The 22898-nt window shown below is 32.9% G+C and overlaps 2 protein-coding genes across 5 annotated transcripts in view; both read right to left on the bottom strand.

The window, feature by feature from the left end:
* LOC126741286 (probable G-protein coupled receptor No18) overlaps positions 1-22898 on the bottom strand; it is a 510980-nt gene that overhangs the window by 443612 nt on the left and 44470 nt on the right. The gene's annotated exons all lie outside the window — the stretch shown is intronic.
* LOC126741414 (uncharacterized) overlaps positions 2477-22898 on the bottom strand; it is an 86206-nt gene continuing 65784 nt past the window's right edge. Inside the window, exon 3 of the mRNA XM_050447817.1 lies at positions 2477-2632. Within this exon, the coding sequence (XP_050303774.1) occupies positions 2477-2632 (156 nt within the window). The remainder of the gene's footprint in view (positions 2633-22898) is intronic.

Genomic DNA, 22898 nt, shown 5'->3' with positions numbered 1-22898 from the left:
ACTTATTTAAATGGTTGATGCTATTGTACGAGTTTAAATTGAATTTATTTCAAATGTTATGTATTCCTTTGAATAGAAAGGTTTTACAGAGATTGAAGTAAGAACACCAATATCGTTGAAAATTGCTTAGAGAGTAATCTAATAATTCTGTTTACTGACAAATTACTTATAATAGATTTAATATTAAGTAATCATAAGTCTAAACGTCTAAAAAAAGTATTTTACTCTAGATAACCTGCCTCAGAAACGTGTTTTTCTTTGAATAGGTATTATCAGGCTGATTATAACTAGCGGAATTAAAATTCAAGTAGCTAATCAAAAATCTTTAATGTTAACTTCTAAATGATTACAACATTTAGAACATACTCTTTTAGATAATTTTTTGCTCATTTGTTCAAATGTATTTTCCTTTTTCTAGGTAGTATAATAAATAAATACTAATAATTTATAAATACTTTAATAAAAAAACGATTTTACCAACAACTTTCCATAAAAATATTCATATTCAAGTGGATTTATCTGTTTGTTTTCAATTCCTGCTGAATTTTCATTGTTTTTTAAATGGTTTCTCTCCTTTTATGCAGATATAACCACAAATTTTATTGCAAATATGGTGTGGCCCCTCTTGGAAGTAGTCAGTGTCTAAAGGGAGTCAGCAGAAGAAAATATAAGAAAACACCTTTCGAAGAGGTTAGAGGTTAGTGATGTTAATTATTTATATGCAATTTGTACTAATTAACCCTCAGCTACTATCGAGCAATTGTAATTACACTGGTACTATCGACGGGTCCCCGGAACCCACTACATGAAAAAAAAAAAATGCAAAAAATCTTAATTTTTATTACCGAAAATAGTAAAACAAACCTACTAGCATAAAAAAATAACAAATCTACTTATCTAAACATTTAGGACCAATTTTTTTGTAACACTGATTACAAATTGGTGTTTTGCAAACATCACAATTAATGGCTGTCTTTCTGTCCTTTTTATCGGGACAAATGCTACATCTTTTCCGTTTGCTCTTAATTTTAGGTTCTGTGACTACCTCTTCAACTGGAATTTCGATGTGCAAAATATCAACTATAAGATTGCGGATTTTCAAGGGCACCTTAGGGTTGTCCATTCTAGAACGCAAGTGTTCGTCAAGTAACTGCTTTCCAAGTTGTTTGATAAAGTTATATCGTAGAATTTCTTCACCACCTTTTGAATATTACCCGAGGTATATTACCCGAGAATTGACACTGGCAATATTTAAAATGGCATGAAAAATGGCTATTGGCCACCGATTTGTTCTTCTCGATGTTGAGTATAATGCACACTTTGCATCTAAAGCATCTACTCCTGATTTTGTTTCGGTATAGAAATGAATGATTTCTGGCTTTAGTGTATCCTGGTTTATTGAAGAGTTGTGGTGCATGCTGAAAAGTAAAATGACACTTTTTCCTTTTTTTGGTACGTGAGAGACTATGGTATTAGATGAAGAAAATCCAAAAATTGAAGAATGAACAGGTCTGTTCTTATGAGGCAAAAATTCGGGAGGTATGGCTCTTTTACTTTTCTTTAATGTCCCAACATATGTCAATTTTTTATCTTTAAGTGCTTCAAGAAGTTCAACTGAGCTATACCAGTTGTCCCCAGTTATATTTCTTTTAGTGCCTTCAATACACTGCGCTAGTCGTAAAACAACTCTTGTTGGATTGGATAGCTTAGATTTCGGTTCAACGGTTTTTATTTCAGCACCGGAATATATCTCTGCATTTACCATATAATAAGTCTTTGCGTCTGCTAAAATTTGAACTTTAATGCCATATTTAGCCGGTTTATTGTGAATAAACATTCGAAACGAACATCTACCCCGAAACGGTATTAGCATCTCATCAACTGTTAGATAATATCCGGGGCTAAAGGATAACTTAGAATTTCTTACAAATTCATCAAAAAGCTCTGATATTGCAGCCAATTTATTTGTTTTAATTCTTTCTTTTCTAGAGGTACCGTCATCAAACCTGACCCAACTTAATAGAAATGAAAACCGAGCAAGTCTCATTGTGGCTCGAAAAATAGGCCTCCCAGTTCCATCTGTCGCCCACATTGATCTAATGTCCTCATGACCGGACTTAAAAATTCCTTGTAAACATAAGAGGCCCAAAAATGCTCTCATTTCGGATAAGGTGGTATCGTTCGTAAATGCAGGTCTAAATTTTTTTTTTAAATATGGGTATCTTCGAAACTTTCGATATTTTTCTCGACACATACCTATTTTTATATTAGTATAAGTAACTACTTTTCTCAGCATATCATCAGTTATCAGTAAACGCCAAGCCTCGTGGGGTGTTGACGGAGGATCATTTCGAGCAGTCCCTCTAAGTCCTGGTAAAACAGTAATTAAATTATGAGCTGTCGTGCGCCCCCTTATAATTGGCGTTTTTGACCATTTGGTGAAATCTTTCCCATACCAAGCATTTCTAATTGAAAGTTATTCTTCGTCCGAGTCTGAAATCTCTTGCTCACTGGCAGTGTTGTGGTCGCTGAAAATTTCTTCGTCATCATCCAGGTCACTCTGATCGGCAAAGGTCTCTAGTTCTTCCAATATAGTAACTTCGTTCAAAACCGTATTATTCGATTCATCCTCCTGGTCGGAATTTTCATTCACAGCATCATTCACATCACAACATTTTCTCAAATTGAGAAAATGTAGTTGATTTCCTTTTTTACTTTATTATCTGGGCGTTTAATGAGTTTTTTATAAATGAATCAAAAGCTCATTATTATTTAATAATAAAATTGCCTGCTCATGAAAATTCAAAAATATCTTTACGTGCATGAAATTACATAAAATTAATTTTTTTTAATTCCCACCTAAATTATTTTTTTAAGCTGTTGTTATCACGAAATTAGATATTTACACATTTATCTAGATAAAAGAGAAAATTTACAACTCCACTGCTTGGAAAAAACCCTCTGCTTGCATTTTTAATATAAATATTAATTTTTAAAATGCTATAATTAAATCGACAAAAAATAGTGTGGAAGACAAAAGAAACTAAATTATGTGCGTCTTTCAAATATTTAAATTTTTTTTTTAACACCACGACAGTTTTTTCACAAACTGTTTATTCTTAGACGGTTGAAATTAATTTAAGTTTGTTCCAGACTAAGAAAAATAAAAAAAAAAGTTCCAAATGTTTAGAAGAAGTAAAAAAAAATTCTTTATATTTCCGGGCATTTAAAAGGATTTATTTTAATTCTCGTCAGTCAATTAATGTTGTTCCTCTTTTTTTTGTAGGCAGTTGAAGTAAATTTATGCTTTTACAGGCTGAATTAAACACCCCACTTGTATGAAAGATGCGAAAAAATAAACTTTAATTTTTTACCATTTCAGGAACTTTCACTAAAATTTTGCCTGAACTGTCTGGAATAATTCATTAATTAATCAACAACATCGACATTTTTAGTGTTGAAGATTTTCAAATATGAAATTAGTAAAAAATATTAATTACTAATAAAGAAACGCCCATCCTAACATATTAAGTTATGCCCCCTAAATTAAAAAAGAAATATCTAATATTACTTAATAAATTTATTACAACTTGCATTATTCGCGTTCACTTGCCCTGAGAAGGACCAAAACACGAAACGTAGGATAATTTTTAAATTATGCTTATAAAATGTTTGCTTTTTATGTTTATAGTGTTTCTTTAATATATAATTTCCTATACGTATATTTTTACAGTTTTTTGAGTAAAAACAGGACGCTCGAAAATTTTGCAAGAATCATTCACAATAGAGCTTACCTAATAAGAGAATTTATGAGTGAGTAAACTTACCTGAAACAAAAAAAAATTAGTCATTTATATATATCAAAAACAGAAGGATAGTGAAAAGGTTTACATATGTAATATAATAGAAGATAAAACAAATGTGTACATATAAGACACTTTGTCTAAGTGTCCAAAATTTGGTGAATCTCATCTCGTGTTTCTCATTTTTAAGGTCTTATGGAACAAGTCTATTTATTTAACAAAAGTTTAATAAAATTTTATACCCCGCGGAACCCAGTTTGATTCACTTATTAAAACTTCTAAAAAGAGATATAAAATACGTTTCTTTTATTATAAATAAATCGTTGTCTCACTAAGTTTTCTGTAAATTAGTTTAAAAAAGGGTAGAGAGAAATATTTTTTAAATTAACGTACGTTTAATGGCTCTTGTAAAATTTCACTTTTTCCCACAAAATTTTTTATATTTCCAAAGGTTTCCATATAATCACTTTAAACCATACACAAAATCTCCTTCATATTTTTCTATTTATTTCACTTATCTAAGTCGAGTATTTTTTTAAAAATTTCACTTTACTGCAAGCCATTTTTGTTTTATAACGCATAACCTAAATGGCTACGACTGACTGCATTTTAAATAAATTTCCCCTAGGAATACTTCAGAAAGGCAAATTTTTTCAAGTTTTTTCCCTAAACAGTTGAAGTCAATTTAAGCTTGTTTTAGGCTAAGAAAAACAGGCAAAATAGAAAAAGGTTCAACACATATAGAAGAAGTAAGAAAATTATTGTTTATTTTTTTTCAGCATGTTAAAGATTTTTTTTAATTCTCTTGTTGAATTTTGGGCACTTGTCTGTACTGAGAAAAGTTAGGTGCACTTAAAATTATCATTTAAGAATTGTTCAGACTAAATTAAAAAGAATGAACCCCTGCCTGGAAGAAGCAAAACATTTACTTCGTATTTCACCCAGGACTTAAATTTTTTTTTTATTAATATAAGGAAAGAAAATTATCGTCAACGGCATGAAAAAGTTATCAAATGTGTTTTTTATTTAGTTTATAATATATGTATAATTCCTAAAAAAATCATTATTTTTTTATTTTCTATATCTTCCAGGCAATTGAAATAATTTCTGGTAATTCCTTCTTAAATTAACTTAAGTCAATAAGTTAAAGTTAATTAAATTAAGTACCGTAGTAAAATAGAAAGCAAGTTAGGTCACAATATCAATATTCCAATAAATAAAACTACGGACCATGTATCATCATTATCATTAAATAAGTTAGACAAAAAATGAACCGATGAAGGGAGATGATAGAATTTTTATACAAAATATTGAATATAATTACATTGCTTGGATAAAGCCTTTTTTTAATTTAGTAAATACTGTCTTTAGCACTGGGATTTATCCAAATATTTTAAAAACTTTAACTATTATTGTAATACATAAATCTGTTGGAAAAAAAGAAAGAACTAATTACATTCTTTTCCTTAGAAAATATAAAATTAATTTTAAAATATCAACTTCGACTTGAAAAGTTTGAAATAAAGGATGCTTTTAACGAAGTAACTAAATTTATGATTGACAGTTTAAGTGAGGGCAGAACGCATTTGACACAGAGTAACTCCCGCATTTCTTAAGAAAAATTGATATTAGAGGTTAAGCACTAGGTTCGTTTAAATCTTATCTTGGTGGTGGAATGCAAGTTGTAGAAATTGAAAATACTATAAGTCAACTTCAAAAGTTGGAATGTGAATGGTAATTTATGAAGAACTGTGTTACTGCTTTGCAGATGACACTGCACTTTTAATTAGAGGTATGACCTGGGTGGGTGCCTTTAAAAAGTGATAGAGATCGCCAAAATTAAGCTCTGGTTAGACTCTAATCCTCTGAAAATCTCTTAATTTTTACAAAATTAATTTTAGAATCCTACCCAGTAAAAACAAACTTGTCTCACATACGTATGATTGCAAGGAAAATACTCAGTGTCAATCGAATAATTTATTTTAGCTCTCCAAGAAGTTAAAGCCGTTTTTTATATAAGCCATTTAGGATTATCTTACATTTCTTCTTAGATAGTTGACGTAAATTCACATTTATTTCAGCCTAAGTAAAAGAGAAATAATACACCAACTGCCTGGACGAAGTAAAAAAAATACATTTTTTATCTCTTTCAGGTAGGTGTTTGAACTGATATAATACAGGTGATTTCTTTTATAAGTGTAAACTATTACTTAAGCCATTAAATATTTGAAGCAGTAAAAATAAATTTGAGTTTCTTTCAGACTAAGTTGAACAAAAAAATTAACTCATAAATCTGCACAAAATAAAAAAAATCATTTTTTTATTTTATCCGTGCCTTTAAAATTATTTCTTTTATTAGTTAAAACCCTTTCCTAAACTTCTCAGCCAGTTAAAGTTAGTGTTTTTTCAAGTAATTGAAGCCAATTCGACTTTTTTCTAGACTATCATTAATTTTAATTAAAAACAAGAACTTCATATACTTCTCTAACTCCTTGCCTTAGTATGGACCGTATTTTACTTTGGGTTTTACGCTCAAAACTCTTTTACTTTTATGTGTCTCCCCGGAAATTGCTTTGCAACTAGAGTCATAAAATGGCCTTAAAACTTCTTAAGTTTTGTTTAGCTCACTTGTAAAAAGTTTTCGCATTTTTTAAATATTTTATACCGTCCTCTTCGGGTTTTAAATAATAAAATGTGGCATCGTTATGCAATATTATAATTAGAATATGATGTGCTTCCGTTTTAGGTCCATAAAAAGAACAAAATTATTATCTTCAGTATAAAAATATTTACATGTTGTCAAATATTGAAATAAAAAAGCAGCAGATAGCTCAAGCTAAAGTTAGATAAAGAAAGGAGCGAGGTGTGAAGCTGCATATTATTTCGTTTATCTGTTTAACTTTAAATATGCGTAAATACATCATTAGACCTTTTTTTTAACCTATAAGAGTATACGAGGTCTATATGGTATTTAATACTAGACTATTCCTTTTTCAAACTAAATGTACTGACACTTTTCAAGGTGGAGAAACATGTAATTTTCTCTTGACCTATAGTAAAAATCATTTCGAAGATATTGTGTAGCTTGCGTATCATCAATGATGATGAAAATCATCTTCAGATCATCAGCAAACAAATAAGTAATTAAAGCATAGAATAATATCATTAATAGAAATATATGGTGTAATAAAGGAGCGAGATTTCCACCTTGAGGAAAATGCCTTGGAGAAATCGATGTATATTGAATTAACTATACATGCTTATCCTTCAAAGCACAAATACCAAATAGAAAATCAAATACTTTTGGAAAATAGAAGATAATTGAAATTGGTCGGTAATTTTTTTATATCAGATAATATGTTGACTGTGTTTTTGAGGTGAAAAGGAATAAGAACATTGCATTTTCTATTATGTAAGTTATATACTTGAGACATATATACTTAAGAAGTGTATGGCAAATAATTAGTATTACTTGACTTGAATCAGATGTAGTAACCAAATCTCTTTATTGCTTTTTTTTTTAAATTTTACATAACTTAAAGTTTTAGGGTTATTTATAATATTAAATTCTACATTATTAATATATTTCTTTGCCATGCATCTGCTTGGGTTCTGCAAAGTGCTGTCAAGGCACAGAAGTCTTGATAGTGTTCAATATAACATCTAATAAATACTTTTTACATTTCTAATAATAATTTTTCTTAAACATTTGTTTTCAATTCAGTATTAAACGAAGAGGAAAATTAGAACAGAAGTCAGCGACTTGTCTTAATGTAGTTTTAAAAGTTGCTACATCTTTATCCACATCATGTATCCATAGCTCGAATATAAAGATTTGTTTTAAATCGTATTTAAAATTAGACCAATTCCTTATGAAAAGTTAAATTAAATGTGATTTCAAAATTTCAAGAATTTTTTTTTGTGTTCATTGTCATAAATGCCACACACTTATCTAAAGGGTGGAAAAGTGGATTCAACATGATCAAGTTGAAAATTTTCTTAATAATATAAATAGTGATTGAAGCATTCAAATTTTCTTAGAAATAAAAATTAGTATGCAAGAACTCCTTAAACCAACAGAACTGAGATATCTCACAGCTTTTTCCTATTACAAAGACAATATTTAACATTTTTTTTACAAAAAGTCTAAAAGGGCAATTAATATCTCAGGTGAGATACTGTAGAATACTAAATAATGGACCTTTGACCAGCTTTTTCGCATATGAACCTATGTGACGCCCAGGAATCATTGACGATCGCAATAAATTGATGTTTCACATTTGTGATCGATTCAATTACATACGAAAAGTAACATTTCAAGATGATTTAAAGCACACTAGAGAGGTGAGATGCGGTAGAATGCCAAATAATTGACTTTTGACCTCCTTTTTGGCATCAAAATCTATCTGAGACCCAGAGGTCATTGACAATCGCAATAAATTGATAGTTCTCGTTTGTGATCGCTCTAATTACATTTAAAAAGTAATATTTTAAGATGATTCAAGACATAATAGAAAAGTGAGATGCGGTTAAATGCCAAATAATGGACTTTTGACTCCGTTTTTGGCATGAAAACCTATCTGACACGCAGCAATCGTTGACTCTCGTAATAAATTGGCAGTTTACGACTGCAATCGGATCAATTAGTGCAAAATACACTAAGTGCGCAATCACCTTTTCCAGTTCCTGCACTGCTAAACATCCCGAGTAGAGGTTAAACGCAAGAATAAGACCATAGGGTCTCCTAAGATCCTCCACTGGATCTACTCGCGCATTGTGAGACCTCTTCTCACATACGGGGCTATCGTTTGGTGGCCATGTACGAAGAAAGCGAAAATTCGTGCTCAACTTGAACGTCTTGCATGTCTCAGCATAACGGGTTCCATGCGGGCGGCGCCAACTAGAGCGCTTGAGACTCTGCTGAGCCTTCCGCCTCTGGACCTCGTTGTGCAATTTGAGGCAATGAGGACTGCGTACAGGCTATACGTCCTCGGCGAACTACGTGCTGGCGAGACCGGTCACGCAAAAATTTGGTCACGGGCCATACAGGAATATCCTCTCCTTCTGATGGGCCGTGACTGCATGGCTCCAGTGACTGTGGATTGCGAGGGATTCGTGACACACATTGCAGGCAGAGAGGAGTGGCAGCATTCCAATAGACCTGCATTGCTAAATAGGGGGACCATCTGGTACACAGATGGCTCCAGAATGAATAACAGAGCTGGATCAGGGCTTTATGGTGGGATTCGACATACCAGTAGGGCATACTCGCTGGAGGAGCACGCCACTGTCTTCCAGGCCGAAGTATCCGCTGTATTAAAATGCGGACAGAAAATCCTAAGCTGCGGACACCGCAATACAGTCGTATCAAGATGCTCGGACAGCAGAGATGCTGTCATGAAGGCTATCACGGCCGCAAAGGTAAGCTCCAAGCTTGTACTAGAGTGCATAAAAGTCGTGAAAAAACTGGCCCAGCTCGTCTGGATACCTGGCCACGCAGGCCATGCAGGTAATGAGAAACCGGACTCTCTTGCCAGACTGGGATCCGCTAATGTGCCGATAGGGCCGGAACCTATAGTTGGTATCGCCAAATGCGTTGTGGACCCACCGAAGATGGACTGAGTCCCCTGGTATGAAACAGGCCACAGACGACAATTCAAGACCATATCTTGGGTCTTGTAATTTTAATTTTCCGTCAATAACAATACCTAAAAATAGACATCTCAGTACTAAGCCTTGTGGCACACCATATTTACAATTAATGGACTTTGAAGATAATCCGGAAACAACAAGCCTCTGAGTACAATCTGACAAGTTATCTGGGCTCCCTGAAAATCAGCATTCCACGATCTTCACAATTAAAGGCCTTGGATATAGCACAGAATACTGCCGCTACCATATCAGAGGCAGGAATTACACGTTTAACCCAAGATTCATTAATAAAAGACACCAAAACATTCACAGAACCTGCAGGTAGACACAATAAAAACCGTGTTGAAATTCCATCAGACCCAGAAGTCCTATGTTAGTGTTCAACTGTGACCCCTTTTTATGTTCAACAGAGCTGTTCGAAAATCATTTGAACTTACCTAATCAAATAAAAATAAAAAGTTAAAGGTAATATATTCAGTCCTTATTGCTGATTACATTTTCTAACAAAACTTTAGATATACTAGAAAGATATTAATTAACACAATTGGTTTTATCTGAGATTCAACAAAACTCACAATCGAGGAACTCTCATTCTGCTTATTTCTAGATAACCTTTAATATTCTGTGTAGTATTTTTCCATGGCGACATGATGATTGTCTATAAATTTGCTTAATTTAGAAAGATATCTAAAGATTCTGGGCAGATGTTCTTTATTTTTAATTTAGTAAGTTTTGTTGTAGTAAGTTAAGTTTTGCAGTCCATTAACAATTTGATAGTAGCAAAAAAACGATTCATTGGATGATGGTCCTAGGGTTCTTACATCAGACAACTCTTCGGAATAGTTTTTCGATCGGTTATTGTGTCGTGAATTTTTCTGTTAATCAAAAAAAAATCTTTGCAAGTTATGAATTTATTGGATGTAAATGGATGGATGAAGAGGTTGAATTTTTGACTAAATATAATCACTAGTTGTTTAAACTGAGGCAGTTTTGCGTTTTGCGTTTTGGACTAAATTGCTGCTCGTTAACAGTTTTTTTTATATAGCTATCTACCGCAGCAGTTTGTTTGAATTGATATCAGGGAAGTTTTACCTTCATTTGAAAGATCTTGATAATTGTTGCCTTTAGCAGGCATGTTGATCCCCACTTCTTATAGTCCTCATAGATTCATGTTTAATTCCATATACTTTATTTTGTTTTAGCCTTTGCATCGAACACATTCAAGGTCGTCGTAATTTATCTCCAGTGGTAGCCTCCAACTTTTGTATATTACTTGTTCTTACGTAGTTGGTGTGTTAGAATGAATGAATACTTAAAAATCATCTCAAGGCCAGCGCTTCCAATGTCATCAATGTCGATCATTCCTGTAAGTATCTTCATTCAACGTTAATTTAAAAAATAGATATTCAGAATTTTTTTAAGACTTTGATTTGATCTTGTCAGCAAAAAAAAATTGACTAAATATCAGTCTCTCATATCAGAATCTCATATATATTGTATTTGATTGTAATGAGTTGTCTGTTTTTGCTTTTAACTTTGAGAAATACTTATAGTTTTCATGGTGTTGCAGCATTTTTGAGTTACTATTATTTGTTTGTTATTAAAAGTTGGATGTTTCTCCATCGTCATTTTTAGTTTTTCTGTTAGTCCTTGTACGTATAGTAATTTGCAAAATATTTTCTCATCGTCTATCGCTGGTTGTCGTGTACTGTTTACGCCGTTAGGTTTGTAGAGTATTTTTTTTATTAGTAAGAGTGGGTAATTGTTGTCTAAAATCATTTTCTTAATGTAATCTAAATTTAAATTGTGAAAGTGATCAGATGCTTGTGCATGAGATCTGTATTTTAAATTCTTAATTATATTGATTTTATCCTTCAAATGGTGTAAAGAAAAATAATGAATGCATCGCTTTGAAAATGTAGGCTAATGATACCAGTTACTTTCCAAAGTTCCAAAAGTTGGCGTGTAAACCCAACAATATTCTAAACGATATAATCTTATTTGGATCATTAAATTTTAAAAATCTACCTTGTATGTTCTAACTTTTGTAAAATATGTTTTTTTATATCACTTGTTTTAACAAAGAACAGTTTTTGTCGTGGTGATATTAAAATAAACATCCATTTCAGGTAAAGGTATGATTAGTAGTATTAGAAAAATGAAGGTTTTCATGCTTACCATCTTAATAACCACGAATATACCAGCTGTCTTCCGTTATTTGAGAATCGCAAGAACCACTCCAAAAGAGTGACATAGGACTTTCCTCTTGTGCTTGTGTTAACCATTAAAAAAAAAAATCATCTGGCTGGAGCAACCCATCGGTATACCGCGCGACATCTCTTGCCAAACTTGGAAGGCTAGCGTTATCTAAGAAGCTTCTTGAAGACTAAATCTCCCCGCTAGGGGGTCAGTTACGAATATTGACGCAAATTTTAAACCGAAATAAATAATAGGAAATAAATAGAGTATTTAGTAAACGTTTCTAATAGTCTTAAGTCATTGCGTTTAGTGTGTAACCAATCAATGTAAAAGAATATTTAAGTTTTTGATTGTTTGTAATTATTACTAAAATTTAGTGTTGAGATCGATGATGATGAGTTTGTATAATTTGGTATTATTAGAGTACTAATATTCTGCCTTGCATAATGAAAACGCCGTAACCAACATTTTATCGAGTTTTCGTTTACGGCACTTTCGACATTATCATCCTTTCTGCAACTTTTGGCGTTGGCCAAAAAGCCGTATCTGAACATTAAAGTAGAATAATATCGTAATTTTATTTGCCGTATATGCACAAATTTTAGTTAGTTTCCGTTAATGAATTTGCCGTAAACCACAATTTTTAAAAGAAATTGCCGTATCTGCATTTGTGCGTGCATATACGGCAAATCACCCAAACATTTTCAGCATCTTCGACAGCGATCTGCCTAAGACGACGCCGTATCTGATTTGGAGGTAAGGTTTTTGTTTTTAAAAACATGTGTTTTGTAATGATCGCAGGTGCAAAAATTAAACAGTCCGGTAAAACAGTAACGTGATTAATAAATTTTAAACTTACGTTTAATTATTATTGAGAATTGAAGAGCATTAAGTGCAGGTAAGGTTTTGTTTAAGTTTCTGCTTATTATAATATTTTCATATATTATAAGATTAACAAATTTTGGTGAATAAAGGAAAGCCTTACTAAAGCAGTTAGCTCAGTGTTTGGGAAACCCCATTTGTAATAATATTTGCAAGGGGCTTAAATTTTGTTTTGATATTTTGATGGGTGTTAAATTTCGTCTGGGAGGCAGAAAGGCCTTTGCGATATTTAAAATTATCAAGTAAACTTACAGAACATAAAAAAATTAGCTAAAATTCTATCCCAAAAACGTTTATTTAAAACATATTACTTGTTTTTATTATTTGTTTTGTATTTATATGAAATATTTAAAATTTCACGAACTTTAACTTTTAAATAATCTAGATAGTTGAGTGATTACTCGCAAGTAGTTAGAATGCCGTGTTGTGTGATGTGTAATATCGGAATATCGCCAAACAACGTTTTTTTTGTTCGCTTTTTATTGTTTGAATTTTAAATCTTAAATTGTAGTTCTATTCTAAAGCCAAAATGTTTTTTTGCTTACCTAATAAAGAAAATAAGAGGGAAAAAAGTTTTTTAATATTCTAGACTGTATGCTATAATTTCGTTATCGTTTGTTACTGCTCCATGCAACATCTCCCTATTTTTATTCCATATATTTTCGGGTATATCCTATTATTAGTATATCAATATTTTCTTTACTACCAACTATTTTTCATTTTTTCTTCCAGAAACATCATTACCATCAACAAGTCAACATATGCAAGATGGCCAAGTGTCTTTGCCAAACGACATTTATTTAGTCTTCCCAAAACAATGAATCTGATGTAAGTGACCAAGCACAAGATAATGCTCGTGATATTATTTTACCAATAAGCAATAATAGAAAATCTATTAGATTTAGTAATATCCGAAACCTTAAAAAAATATACCAAAAGCGGAACGTTAAGAAAACGGAAAATCTTTGATACTCCCCTATCTGGGCCCATATTTGCAAACGCCAAAAGAAAATATTAAAACATTCAGTGAAACAATCTTGTTCCGACCAATGTTTGCTTCAGTACAATACGAAATTTAGTCCTGGGCGAAAAATGTCGATTAACCAGCAATATTGGGAATCCACAAAAGATGTCCAACAAAATTTTTTAATTAGTCATGTTAAAAGAGTTCCTATGAAAAGAAGAACAGTTGTTGTTGCGGCAGAGCCTTTAAGAAAATCTACGAGTTTTTATTATTTTTTGAAAGACGAATCAGGTGATCTCCAACGAATCTGCAAGGTTTTTTTCTTAAGTACATTGGGGTATTACCCACATGATGATCGAATTTTAAGGACAATTATGTCAGCTACAAATACAGATACTGTTATTTACAAACCTACTCGTCGAACAAACGTAACTCCAAACCAAAAAATTGATCGTACGGTTATTGTAGAACACATAAATTCATTTGGGCCAACTATCTTACATTATCAGAGAGCACGTGGCCCAAATAGACGTTACCTTCCGTCAGATATTAATATTATGGCTATGCATAAACATTTCAAACAGAAATATACTAACATACCAGTCTCATATCAAATTTACCGTGAAGTAGTAGCAGGGCAAAAAATTTCCTTTGTTAAACTAGGAGTTAGGACATGAGGAATGTTGGTTTCGTGAAGTTTTTGAACTACACTGTAGGCAAGTGGTGGGGAAAGGATAAGTGATGAATGTGATGTATGTCAAAAATGGGCTTCCCATAAACAAAAGGTAAAACTTTCAAGAGAAGCTTACCAAAGAGACGGTGATTCAAAGGGCGATTCAAGTAGTTTGGTTGTATCTGCTGATCTTCAAAAGGCACGAAAGTGGTTAAGTAATTAGTTTGTAAATTAATTTATAAGATTTGTATTTTATAGGTGATTATGCTGCCAAGGGTAGAGATGTTTAAAGAAGTAATCTTCACCCAAAGGATTATCGTCTTCAATGAGTCTTTTGTTCCCGTCGGAAAAAATAAACAAAATAAAGCCTGTGCTGTCCTCTGGCATGAAGCAACCGCTGGGAGATCGAAATTTGACATTACATGTGCATATCATCGATTTCTTTTCATCAATAGAGACGTAAAAGAGATTACGTTTTGCCTAGACAATTGTAGCGCACAAAACAAAAATCGGGGACTGTTTTGTATATAATATATGGTAAACTCTGATGACATCTCAGCACAAAAAATTGATGTGAAATACTTCGAACCCGGTCATACTTTCATGAGCGTGGATTCATTCCACCACCAAGTCGAGCATTCATTAAAGAAAAAAAAGAAAGGTGTACGATTTCCAGGATTTTGTGGATTGTGTTCAAAAGGCCAGATCGGAGAAGTCTCTAGTCACCGCTGTTATGGATACCCAATACTTTTTTCAATGGGGTGATTATACATCACAGTACAAACTGAGTAAAACATCTCCTCGTCCATATTTGCAGTCAATGGTTCACGTTAGATTTGAAAGGGGTAAATACACCCTGGAGTATAAAAATGCTTTTGATTCTGAATTCCTTACATTAAATGTATTAACAGCCAAATTTTCTAAAAGTGGAATCCCACCTGCCAAACCCATACAAACATCGCGCGGTATTTCTAAAGAGAGAAAGGAAAATCTTTTGAGTAAGCTTTCTGCAATTATTCCCACAAACAGATTGCAGTTTTGGAAAGAGCTACCAATTTCCGAAAATGTGGATATGTGTGACTCCGATGATGGTGAGTTTTAGTTTTTTCTTTATGCTTACTTTCTTAATATAATACGGCATTTATAATTTTCTTTAGTAAATCTATATATTTAAAACTAAGCCAAATTTTTCAGCAAGTTCGAGAGAGATTTGTATTGCATCAATTTACAGGATCTTTTTTTTGAAATAATCCTCTGGTTACCAAAACATTTCAACACTTTTTTTTATTGTTTTATTGCGTATATTTTGTTATAAAAACAATATAGTTTTTAAGCCGATAACATTTTCTGTGCAGTATGGCGAATGCGCTGGTACGTGGATCGACAAGATCGGGCGAGGCGACTCGAGGTGCGACATGCACATCTGACGTCACACGAACGATAGGTTATAAATACTACTGCCAGAGGCACTTGCTTCATTGTTGATCGTTGCTCTACTTTCAACATTTCGTGTTCGGATCGTAGTAGTCGCTGATCGTTTATAATTTTGATAAAGTTAGGATAGTTGTCGCTGTGTTTGTTTCTTTTTTGTTATTATAGAATAGTTGGCGTTGCGTTTGTTTTTTTTTCTATTTATATAATCGAATACTGTTTTTAAGTTTTTGTTGTTTTTAATAAGTTTTAGGTTACAGAGAATTTCCAAAATAGGTAGCTTTTATTTCGTTTTCTATTTCAGATTTTATTGTTTTGTCTGATTAAACGGTGTTTATATAGAATCGTTAAAAAAAGTTAAGAACTTTTTTTCCTTATTCTCATTTTTCAAGTTACTAATTTGGGAAATAAATATGGAAAGGGAAGTTATTCCTATTTTAGGAGATGGAAATTGTTTGTTTCGATCGATTTCTTATTGTTTGTATAATAACGATGGACATCATAGAAAAATACGATTAATGGTTGTGGAAAAGGTTAAAAATGAATGGGAGTATTACGGAAATTTTGTTATAAGATATTTATCTTACAGACTTGGTGGATGGCTATCATTGGATGGTGAATATGCGGGCCATGTTGAATTACACTGCATTGGGCAGTTGTTTCCTAACTATTTATTTAGGGTATATAGGGATGAAAATAATGAAAGTCAAGAATATGGCACAGGAAATATTATTTGCAATTTGCTTTTTTCTGGCAATCTTGATAGGGGTCATTATATTGTTTTACGTTTTCACCCCACAAATTTTGCGGAAAATGAAAACACAAGTTTTGTCAAGGAAAGCAATGTTCATCAACAGTCTAAAAATAATAAACGTAAGCGAAAAAAAACTTTGACTGGTTACAGGGAAAAGTTCACGAAACGGATACAGAACCAACAAAATTACCTAAAACAAAAGTGTAGACGTGCTGTATCAAACAACATTTTAAACGTTGTGCCTTCTTTTAGCTTAGGCAATTTGGATAACACGTGATTACTGTTTTGCACAATTTTTTTCATATGAAACGAACTCCTCTGGATATTTTGGTCTTTGTTGCAGCAATAAAAAGTTTAAACTGGCTGATTTTAAGACTTCTGATGAAATAAAACAGCTCTTTACTAATGATAATGATTTATCAAGAAATTTTAGGGCGAATATTCGTCAATATAATAATTCTCTATCCTTCATGTCTGTTGGAGCAAATCCAAAATTACCTCTGGGATATGGTCCTTATTGTTTTAGAATTCTTGGGACGGTATATCACAAGATTTCTGAATTATATTCTAAAAGCGTAAATTCTGCTTCCTACCTTATATTTTGGACTTTTCTGAAGCCAACCAAATTAGACTTCAAAACTCTGCAAACACTTCTTTACGCAAAGATGTTCTTAAAATATTAAATAAAATATTAACTCAACATAATCCCTATGTGCTTTCATATAAAACGATGCATCAAAAGATATGTGAGGAAAAAAAGCTGGATTTAAAAGAAAATCGGATGCCCTTAAATTTTGTAATGCGGTTTTATCATGAATCTCGGTCAGATCTGCGACGATATATTCATCCTACATGTCCAGAAGTAGCAGCAGTATTTGAATCAGTAGATGAAGCTCCTCCTTCCCATAGGAATATTGCTGTTTACCCAAGCGAGAGTGGGTTAAAAAATACTGATTACGACAGCATGCACTGTGACCCTATGTCGTATGTACTTATATGGCCGTGTGGAGAGCCAGGTTGATATATTTCAATGCCAACTGGAGGTGAGCGAAAAACTAAAGTACGGCAAAATATTTTAATGCGAGAATATGTTTCATACAGGCTTATGGTTCATGGTAATCCTCTTAAAGGTGATTTTAATTCTGTAATTAATGCAGGAAAATTAAGCCAACAATTAGTTGTAGATTACTACTGCCGTATTGAAGATGATGGATTAAAGTTTATCCGCAACCAACAAGCAAAACTTCGAGTAGATACTTATATTGGTCTTGCCGATGCCTTACATGTAAGAGCTGAAAATGAAAATTTAAGAACTGTACGAATTGTTATATTACCTTCTAGCTTTACAGGTAGTCCACGTAATATGATGCAAAATTATCAGGATGCAATGGCAATTCGGCACAGAAAATTCGGAAAACCTAATTCGGAAAAATTTTTTTTAACTTTTACCTGCAATCCTCAGTGGCCGGAAATTAAAAAAAGTATACATTCATATGAAACTCCGAATAATAGATCCGATATTATCGTAAGTGTTTTTCATATATTAACAGTAAAATGGTAGAAGATATTAAATTGACACGACTAATTATATGGGACGAAGCGCCAATGGCCAATGCTCATGCATTACTGTGTGTAAATCGTTTCCTTCAGGATATAATGGGTAATAAACATTCTTTTGGAGGTAAAATAAATTTGCTTGGGGGAGACTTTCGGCAAGTCTTGCCGATTGTTCCTCACTTTTCGAGACAGACAATTGTTCACCATTGTATTAAATTTTCTCCACTGTAGTCGAAATTTAAAATATTTAAATTGTATAAAAACATGCGCGCTAAATCGGAAGAGCAAGACTTTAGTGACTTTCTTCTTAAAATTGGCAATGGTGAATATCCTGCTTTAAGTAATGAGCAAACTGAAAATTCAGTTTTGATTGTATTGCCTTTAAGTATAATAAGCAAACAGGACATCGTGACCGAAATTTTTGGCGTTGGATTTCTAACAGCTGAAGATGTAATACAAGTCTCCAAATACGCAATTCTTGCACCAAAAAACGAACATTGCAATCACATTAATACAAAGGTTTTAGATTTAATACCTGGAATCGCAAAAACGTATGTTAGTGTAAATCATTTAGTCACTGAAGAAGAAAACGAAATTCTTCAATTTGCAGTAGAGTTTTTAAATAGTTTGGAATTAAGCGGTTTGCCTCCTCATATTTTGACACTAAAGGTGGGTGCCATTGTGGTGCTATTAAGAAATTTAAATGTCAAGGCTTATTAAATGGAACCAGATTAATTATAAGACATATGTATGAAAACTGTTTAGATTTGGAAATTATCACAGGAGTTAAAACAGGACAAAGGGTATTAATTCCTAGAATAGATCTTACGCCTTCTCCCGACGCCAATTCCCCATTCGTCTTGCTTTTTGCATGACTATAAACAAGGCTCAAGGACAAACTCTAGAACGGGTTGGTATTTATTTACCGGAATCGGTGCTTAGCCAGCTATACGTAGCTATGTCTCGCGCCCGATCGTTTGACAATTTAAAAGTACAAATAGTACCCAAGAGCAACATTACTTCAAATGTTGTCTACAAAGAAATTCTTTGAATTGGAAGACGGGTAATTTTGTAGATATTTTTTTTAACCTGCTTTGGCCTGTGTTCTAGCGTCGAATTTCGACGGGTTCAAACTAGTAACATATTATAAAAGAAAATGCCGTAACAGCAAATACGGCATATAAAGCTAATATAGGTGACTTAAATTTTAAACTAAAATACCGTAAGTACATGTTTACATTTTTATAAACGAAAAAATATATTTTTCTCAAAAAGTAACATATTTTGTTTCTATTTAATAAACTTTTTTAAACGAATTAGTTAAAAAGTTTTATAAATGTCAATGGCAAGAAGCAAAACATAAAATGTCGTTTTTCTCGAGACGCCATTTTCGAAGATATGGCGTTTTCGTTAAGCAGGGCAGTATTATATTAACTAGTAATCTTTGTGGTTATGTAACCTTTAAGAGAATGCTTTGGCAGTAGTATCAAACTTTACAAAATATTCTATATATAGTATATTGCTTAAACTGTGATAGTATTATCATTTATTAATTTATATATATATATATTAATTTATATAATTAATTATATAATATTATATATATTAATCTCTCGTGTTGGTTAGACAGTTTGTGTTGTTGTAATAATTTTTATTGAATGATTAAAAGTAGTTAAAGAAATGGTGCTAGTGTTTTGATTTAAAACTACCAACTGTATCATGTTATACAGAGCTGTCTCATCGTAATGTATCACACTTAACACATCCCGATTGGTATTTCATTTTGTGAAGAAAAAACTTCCTTTTGAGAAAGTTTAATCCTTATTCTCATAAATCAATTGACTATTTTTGTAATTAAAGTGTTTTAATTTATACCTAAATGAACGACAAAAATGCTACAGTATCTTAACGGATAAACTGGGTAAGAAAAATATAATTTATAAATTATTCAGATGGTAATAAAAATAGAAAAAATCGGTATTCTAAGCATTTTTTACCTAGTCGTATATACGCCTCTTCATCCAAGATAAATTCAATAATTTCACTCAACAGATAGTTTTCGTATATAGTTGGATAGAATTTCTAAAAATAATACGATTTCCAAAATATCCAGTACAAAATATCCATAACACATGGGTATATTCGAAAAAAAGTTGCCACTTTTGTGATAAATATCCGCCTCTCATTCTGAGATATATTAAAATTTTTTCAATCCAAGAAAAAGTCAACCCTTGCAAAAAGTGACTATTATCGAAAAGAAAACTCTGATAGCCACTTCCCTTCGCTAGAAAGCACTACGTTAAAAAGCCGTTGAGTTTTAAAAAGACTGTCTTAAAAAGACCATTCTACAAGAAAACTGTTATTAGGTACAATTTCGAGGCCACTTGTTCCACACTTTTGCCATTTTCCTCGAGATAGTTTTCGTGTAACTGGTTTAATGTGAAAAAACACTTTAATCCAAAATGTCTCTTTGTTTTAAGTTTTAATCACTTATACAAACTAAAGTAATGAAACGGATAAAAGTCCAATATCAGTACAAAAGCAATAACTCAGCTTCTTACTTGCATACCATAAATCACATTAACCCCTTTAAAGCAATTGAAATACGAAGCTTAGCCATTGTGAAAAGACATATTTATACGGGTCAAGCTCCGCTATAATTCAACGTATTAAAAAAATCTTATAAAAAATTCTCCATAAGATATTGGCCCTAACAAATAAGAACGGATCTTGCTCTAGAATTGGAGTATTTGAATAATAATCTTACCGCTCGCTAAACGGAGAGAAATAAATTTATTTGACCGTTTGATTTACTGGACAATTATGTGTTTGCCTTGCATTATTCAACCGAATTTATCTGAAAGCATATTCTGTCTTCCATTATGCAGCATCCCCAGCTGAGCGTAGATAAACAGTTGCATTATCCAGGTAAATTAAGGTCGTTTATTTTATTTTAAAGTGAAAAGGAACGTAAAGAGAACACATTTGGTTTTTAGGTCAAAATTAATGCTTATAGTGTGCTTATCTTGAGACAAGTTTTAGTACGTCATTTAGACTCATCATCATCCAGTTAATAAAAAAGATAACCGAAAGTTAATAAAAAGAAAACATTAACAATTTGAACTTAGATAAAGTCGACTTTATAGGAGCGGAAATATTTGCCAGCATTGAGATCTTCTACGGATATCTGATGACCAACTCCACTCCTATTTTGTAAGAAATTATTTAAGCCCAACCCAAAAACGATTAACACTTGGAAACTACAAGACTTTCAACAGAGATAACGGCAAAAGAACTAGGTAGAAGTTAATCGAAGGATCTTGCGTAAGAATTCAGATGATGTAAAGGCAATGTAGGATCAGCCTCATACGCAGAAATGACAAGAGAAGAAAGACGATTCCATTTAAATGTTATAATTATATTAAGGACATACATAATTTTATCTTATATTAGGTTCCATTTTATTGTTTTGATTTTTGTATAAGATGGATATAGCAGAACTGGTAAATGACATTGACAATGGCTTAAAGGTACCAACAAAGTTATTCAATTCAATATTTATGAGTTTAATAGTTCGGTGCGAAATAACGGCTTTAACATTTTAACCCAAAATATAACCAGCATCAATAAAAACTTTGATATTTTTTAAGCTCAATTAGAATTAGCAAGTTATAATTTTGATGTAATTATATTTACGGAAATGTGGAAAGTAGATTGTATTGACTATTTCAGAATAAAGGATTATAATATTTTCTATAATCATGGCACGTTTAACCAAAATGATGGGATCGTAGTATTAATTAAAAACCAATGGCAGTCTCATTGCACAGAGCAAATGATTGGAGGAATTAATGTTCTAAAGTTTCGTATAAAAATCTCATAAATGCATTGCTTGAATGCATTATATAGACCTCCTGAGCAAATTTAGATACTTTCCTTAAAAATCTGTCTGATTACCTTTCACTTCATTAGCTCTCGTCGCATTTAGGGGTCGCATTTAGGGGAGGGCCGGGGTAGAATAGCCCTCCGGTGCGCTCTGCCTGTCGTAAAAGGCGACTAAAAGAGCAAACCCTTTGGTAGTAGATGTTGTCCACTTGCATCGCCCGGTTCAATACCACCACATAGGACTTAGGCGGCGTGAAGTGGTTCCATGGAACTTACGTTTCGCCGCCATGTCGATGTGTCCGGTTTCCAAAGGGGAAATGGAGAAGAAAAGTAAATGCATGATGGCGCCCTCACGACCAAAACTTTCCGGAAGTAAACTCGCCTCCCATTCGGATCTCCGGGCGGAGGCTGGTCGGGGGGGTCCATCAGGTGGATCAAAAAGCCTAAAAATCAATTTCTGCAACATCAGAGGTCTAAACACCAATATTAATGCAGTACACCAACACCTGCAATCAAATAAGCCTCACATTCTGGCATTGGCAGAAACAAAGATGAAACCTTCAACAACAAATGTTCACCTCATTTATCCTGGATACGATTTACACACCCGATTTTGACTAAACTTTGGATTGGCAGTATTTGTCAAGAACGACTTGAGTTGCCAGCGGGAGGAAACGCTTGAACCTGCGGACTTCGACGTCATGTGGTTCAAAATAATAGCCAGTGGTGCCAAGAAATTTATCTGCTGTATCTACAGACCACCAAGCGACACCCAACATAGACGGCTCTTTTTGAACCTGGTTGATTGCATTAACCATCTGCAAATTGACTACACAAACGCAGAAATCATCGTCATGGGTGATCTTAACGTTCACAATATCACCTGGCTGCGCTTCTGCAACAAGAACGACGATGAAGGACGAGAAGCTGAGCTATTTGCCACCATATGCAGGCTTACGCAGCTTGTGGAGGAACCTACCAGAATCCCCGATCGAGACGGCGAGTTCGCGAGTCTCCTAGATCTGGTCTTGGCTTCAGACCCTGACTCGTACACAGTATCAGTACATGCCCCCCTAGGAACATCGGACCACAAATTGA

The sequence above is a fragment of the Anthonomus grandis genome, chromosome 10, assembly GCF_022605725.1.
Source record: "Anthonomus grandis grandis chromosome 10, icAntGran1.3, whole genome shotgun sequence".
Lineage (NCBI taxonomy): Eukaryota > Metazoa > Arthropoda > Insecta > Coleoptera > Curculionidae > Anthonomus > Anthonomus grandis.
The sequence above is the reverse complement of the archived record's forward strand: the minus strand, read 5'-3'. Positions and strand labels throughout refer to the sequence as shown.